Genomic DNA, 6,000 nt, shown 5'->3' with positions numbered 1-6,000 from the left:
TTCCGGACCCGCCCCTCAGTGACCGCAGGAACTCGCTTTCCCAGCAGGCACGGCGCGGACCCCGGCGCCCCGCCTCCCCGCGGTGCGGCTCTCGGCGCGTTCTGGGTCCTGTCATAACTCGGCCCGCGAGCCCCGCCTACGGCCACACCCCCTGGCTCCCTGCTCCTTCCCCGACTCCCGCGAGTTCCAGTCCCGGCTTCCAGCTCCCCGGCCCCGCCCACAGTCGCGCGCGCTCTCCCCGCCCCGCCCTCGCTCCCCCGCGTGCGGCCGCCACAGCCAATGAGGCTCAGGGCCGCGTGCGCAGATTCAAACGGCGGCTCTTGAGGGAGGCTGGGCGCGAGATTCGGCGGTGCGGACAAAACCCTGCTGAAGGCTGCGAGCCCTGCAGACTTGCTCGCAGTGGGGAGAGGGCGGGGGTCCGCGCCCGCGGCGAGGATCCTGAGAGGCGGCGGGAGGGGCCGGCGGAGGTCGGGAGCGCGCCTCCTGAAATGTTGGGGGCATCCCTGATTGGGCCGGGCCGGGGCTAGGAGTTGCGCTGCGGGCCGGGGTCGGGTCGCGGTCCGCCCCTTCGTCTCTCCGTCCTTCCCTGCCGGGGCCGTGCGTTCCTCACTCGGCCGCCTCGGGGAGGGAGCGGGGGAAGCGGCGGGAGGGTCGGGTAGAAGGAGCATTCGCCTGAGGCTGGAGGAGGCTGACCTGCGTCCCCGCCCAGCCCGCGCCTATGTGGTACTAAAAGGATGGCGAAGAGGTCGCGCAGGTGGGTGACATCCTTTCGTCAAGGCCTGTCGGCACCGTCTCGGCTCAGATCCTCTTTCCTTTCCCTTTGGCTCCCCTCCCCGAGACCCTCCCCAGCTGAGGCAGAGGTTTTCCTCTTCGCTGCCCCAGAGCCGCTTCGGCCCCGTTGGCCGGAGCGCAGCCGCGACGTGTGGAGGGCTGGGGACTAGTGTGTTTAAGACGCAGAAAGTAACAAATGCTTAGGTTGCTCCTTTGAGTCGATTCTCCTCACAGCGCACGTCCAGACCCCCAACGTCTCACAGACACTCTTGGAGGGAGGTTTCTTGACAGGTAAGTCTGTGCGCCTTCAGGGGCTTACTGCGCAGATTGAAGTGGTTGTGTCCTGCCTGGATGACTTGAAATTGGTGTTCGGGGGCGGCGGGGGGGGGGGGCTCTCTTTTCTGAATTACCGTAGTACCGGTCAAAATAGGAACTCCGTGACAAATCCTGGGCGGGCACCGCACTGCCAACTTCGCTATCTTGAAAGGTTATGGAAAATCCTCTAAAGAGTAGGTGAGAGGATCTATTTGATGTTTTCAGTAATTACCCAAGTCGTCAGCTTTATGTATATATTTTTAATATCTTCTACTGGGAAGATGTCACACTATTGCTACCGGTAGCTTAATCTTAAAATAAAACAATGTGTTTGATTCACTTGATAGTTTGAGTGTCCATGTTTGGCTCTGACTGTTCCTAAGTGTTGCACAGAGGTAGAGCACATTTATGTGTCTAATTTTTATTTATATTCGCTACAGTAGCTACTCCTAAATTGTGTATAATAATCATTAGTTGACAAAAATCTAGGATGTCTTTTAATTTTCAGTATAATTAAATAAACCTGAAAGGATGTTTAGCAGAATTTCCAAATATTTTTATTTATCTAGATCCACAGTCTCAAAGTTTGAACTAGAGTTGTATTTCCTAAGTTGAAATTTAGTACTGAGAGTTATTCATTGCACATTTCTGTTAAAAAATGGCAATAACTACACATTATATTCTTTGCTTTGTTCATTTATTAAACATCTGCTGTGTGTTATATGCTTCTGCTTAAGTCAGCATAAAATATAATTAAGTCCCTCCCGTTAGCTTATTATTTTGTAGCAATTACGATATAGGACATACCCTTGAGATGGAGCAAATGTACACCTACACACACACACCCCCTCTAGAACAGGGTTTTCAGCCTTGGCACTATTGACATTTTGGATCAGATAATTCTTTGTAGTGGTGGGATGTCAACCAAGTAGATACTTCCCTAGTCATGACAATCAAAAATGTCTCCAGACATTGTCAAATGTATTTTGGGAGGCAAAATCACTTAGGTGAGAACCACTGGTTTAGAACTTCAAGCACCCAATTAATCTCTCAATCTTCAGAAAAGATAGATATTAAAAGTTTCTATAGTTATGACTGCTGAAGTATTGAGTTAGGTCTTTCTCTTGAATTTTTAAATATAAAAAAAATTAAAAAATAACTTTAAGCAAGATGACAAGTGAGTATGTCAACTCAATTATAGAAGTTTGTTTATATTTAATGTGTGGCGTTATTTAAAGATATTGATGTTAGTCTTATTTGGAGCAGTTTCTTGGCTAATTCTGTCATCAGCATTTAGTTAAAGTTATGGTTAGACATGGATGTTTGAATGTCAGAACACTCTCCTCCCCAATTTGTTTTCTGTCCATTTCATAATTGTGTATGTTTCGTAGTAATAGACTAAGAAAGGAGAAGTGATTTAATTATTTTAGTTTGCCTGTATGTAATTTTCTTTTATGGACAATACTGTGAACTTGAGATCTAAACATTAATTGTACTGTTGAATTTTATACCTTGTCAGCTGCTAAGTTAATTAAATCATATTATTACAGAATGATTTAAAAAGTCCTAAGTCCAGAGTAATTAAATGTGGTGGGGTGAAGCTACAGTCCCTTTGGAAGTGTACAGGTAGAGGATATTGTGTGAAATTATTATCTCTCAGTGGTGTATTTCTTAGGGTTTTCATACTTGAATGTGTCTCATGCTCTAAATTATATTGCTTGTATATGTAAATATGACATTGAATATGATAGAATGTGAAATGTTTGGAAGGGGAGATAATGTCATTGGGCAAAGTCCACTCTTTGCGTTTGGCTAAGTATCTTAATATATATGAACACAATTTATAGTTGAAAGAGAAAGGAAATAATTCAGTCACTTCAAGTTGTACTTTGAGATTTCCAGTCTACAGCAATTTAAGTATTTAAGTGAAAATTATACTTTGCTGTATAAAAAGTTTTGCATAAGAGTATAGGCATAAATCCTGTAATACACTTTTTCTGTGTGATCTGAAAAAAACACCTAAGAGTAGAAAACTGTTACCTCAAGTGTGAAACAACTGAAGGATGTTGGCTCTTTTGATCTTTGCTTAAGATAGCTGGATTTACATAAAGGAAAAGGCTCATTTAGTATTGTGACTTTAAATAGTTTTAGATCCCAGTGGGGTTTTAATGACATAATTTACAGGCAATACTAAAACTGGTATATCTGTTATTAACATGTATTTGATTTTTAAACATATTTATGTATAATTACTTTAGTTTTTAGAAGCCAGTTCTATCCTTAAAAATAAACTTTAAAAAATGTCATTTAGACACTAGAAAGCCTATTTGCTAGTAACAGATTAAGGTATTTACACTTGAGATGACCTGTGACTGCACAAAACAGAAAAGATAAAAGCCAGCTCTTGAATTGGAAGATATTTTTTCAGTGGTATGTGTGTATATGTAGGAAGAAATTTTGCTATATTGTTTCCAGCAAAATGGGTGGGGATGAAAGTATACTGAAATATGAGAACTGATTTTTTAATAAGCTTTGTCATTAACTGGCCATACTGTTTTAGAAAAGCAGATAAAGTCTGCCCCAGTCTTTCATCTGTTAATATAAGGGGTTTGGATTTTATGGTCTGTAAGATAGCTTCTAGGTTTAATATATATCCTACTTCGAAGACCTTTTGTGATCATCTTTTCTCATTTAAAAATATTTTACGGGCCGGCCCGGTGGCGCACTGGATAAGTGCGCCGCTTGGGAAGCACGGCGGCGCTCCTGCCCGAGGGTTCGGATCCCACTTACAGACCGGTTCCCGCTCACTGGCTGAGCGAGGCGCGGGAGCAGCACTGAGGGTTGCAGTCCCGTTGCCGGTCCCCGGTCCGGTACGGGGGCAACACTGAGGGTTGCGACCCGTTGCCAGACACGGAAAAAGATAAAAGACAAAAAAAAAAAAAAAATATTTTACACATTAATGAAAATAAATAGAAATGTCCTCACATTGTTTTTGTTTATGGATAGCTGGGTAGAGTTCCCTTCAGTTTTTATTTCAGTATTGCTGTTAATAATTGTCAAAGATTATGTGAAGTCTAGTTTGTTTTACTGTTATCATGCTGGTTGCACAGTCCAGATTTGGAAATAAAATATTCATGTATGCAGTACATCATTTTAACCACTGGGTGGCCTGATTTCACTTTATTAAATCAACCTGGTAAATTTTCATACTTTGGGATTCAATTTAAAAAAAGTTAAATGCAATTACCCTGCTCTCAAGACAGTATAATAAATATTTTTTGATTATGATAAAGTTTTCAGACTTGAGGCAGTCTGTGATTAAAAATATGATCAACGGCCAGCTGCCAAAAAAAGAAACACACACACACACACACACACACACACACACACACACACCTGATCAAGAAGAAGCAATTTTACTAGAGTGAATTAATTTTGAAGAAATACTGATATTTCTGTAACTTCAAACCATTGGTTCCTTTTCAAATAAAAATAAATTTAAAGAATTTTCAAATTCTTCCTTTGGCTACCTCGTTTTATTGTTTTTGGGTCATGTAATTGTCCTTTAAACTTGAACTTCTTCTGAATGTTTTATCTTAATATCATCAAATGTGGATAGTTTGTGTATTATTTCACAGGCAGATTCACGACTATCACATCCTGTTAGCTTACACCCCAATGTAAAGTTACTCTTAGCTATTTTTCTGACCTAATAAGTTACAGAGTTTTTTTTGTGTGTTTGCTGTTTCATAATCACTCTAATCACTTTGTTGATTCATAATGTGCAAAACTGTATCCATTTTTTGAATATAGTAGTTTGGTTATGTATTAGACATTTATAGAATAAATATTTTCTTAGACTTAAGAAATGAAACTGGTATCTTAAATTTCTTTCTACTCTAGGCTTCCAGGATACTGTCTTCCCCTGAATCCCTCTTATCTCACTAACCATTCTTTCATGGACTCTTAAAAAAAAAAAAAAAAGTAATGAAACTGGTAGAATAATTCTGGAAACCAAGTCCTGGATTGGAGAGTCAAAGACCAAATTCCTCTTCTATTTTTGTTTGGTGACTGGTGAAGTAATTTCACCTTCTTTTGCTGTCTACTAGATTAATCACAGTAGGACAGAAATGGTTTATTTATTTATCTATGTAGTAAATATTTATTCACTATATATTTATTTAACTATATATTCATTGAATCATTATATATTACCAGCATTAATTGCTACAATACAGAAATATCCAAAAGATGATATAAAAGTAGAAAAATAGATGGTGTCTAACCATTATTGAGCAATGAAACTTTTAAATTAAGTGGTAAAAGTGGAATATTGATGAGGTTACTTGTGGAGTTATATCCCTTCCCTTTTTTCTTGGCAAATTATAGGCATTCTCAGGCACCTTCCTGTTGTAGCTAGTGATACTGATACGTTTCTACGATCTTTTTCTGTCATACTTATTTGAAAGTTATATCACCCTTTCAACAATCACTTAAATATATATAGAAAAAACTTGATGCCAAAACTCTAGGTAAGTAACTCTAGGTAACTCTAGGAAAGTCCCAGTGCTAGAAAGATGATTCTAAGAATTCTACTTTAATGCTCCTTCACACTCACCCACTCAAAAAACCCAGTTTCCTGAATAGGCTGCATAACTCAGTGTCTGAAACTGATGACCATGCTGAATGCAAAACAGAGTGAAATCTCACGTAGAAATAGAAATTTCTCACAAATAAAGTATGTGGTTAAAAAAATAGGGGGCAGAATTTTAAAGGTAAAATGAACAAGTTTTCAGGAAAATTACTCCTTGGAAACTAGTCTTTTTGACCAAAGTAACATGTTTGGACTCATATCCTTAACTTAAAATATTTTGATAACCTTAAGGTTATCAGACTAGGTGTGATGTAGATATT

General features: G+C 40.2%; 1 protein-coding gene across 3 annotated transcripts in view; it reads left to right on the top strand.

Annotated features, from left to right (window-relative positions):
- Positions 1-353: 353 nt before the first annotated feature.
- The window catches only part of MYBL1 (v-myb avian myeloblastosis viral oncogene homolog-like 1), a 35,626-nt gene continuing 29,979 nt past the window's right edge, over positions 354-6,000 (top strand). For all 3 annotated transcript variants that reach the window (XM_008587343.1, XM_008587342.1, XM_008587341.1), the window contains exon 1: positions 354-754. In XM_008587343.1, coding sequence (XP_008585565.1) covers positions 735-754 — 20 coding nt within the window. In that variant the 5' untranslated portion in view covers positions 354-734. The remainder of the gene's footprint in view (positions 755-6,000) is intronic.

Source organism: Galeopterus variegatus, unplaced genomic scaffold (genome assembly GCF_000696425.1).
Source record: "Galeopterus variegatus unplaced genomic scaffold, G_variegatus-3.0.2 Scaffold4342, whole genome shotgun sequence".
Lineage (NCBI taxonomy): Eukaryota > Metazoa > Chordata > Mammalia > Dermoptera > Cynocephalidae > Galeopterus > Galeopterus variegatus.
The sequence above is the reverse complement of the archived record's forward strand: the minus strand, read 5'-3'. Positions and strand labels throughout refer to the sequence as shown.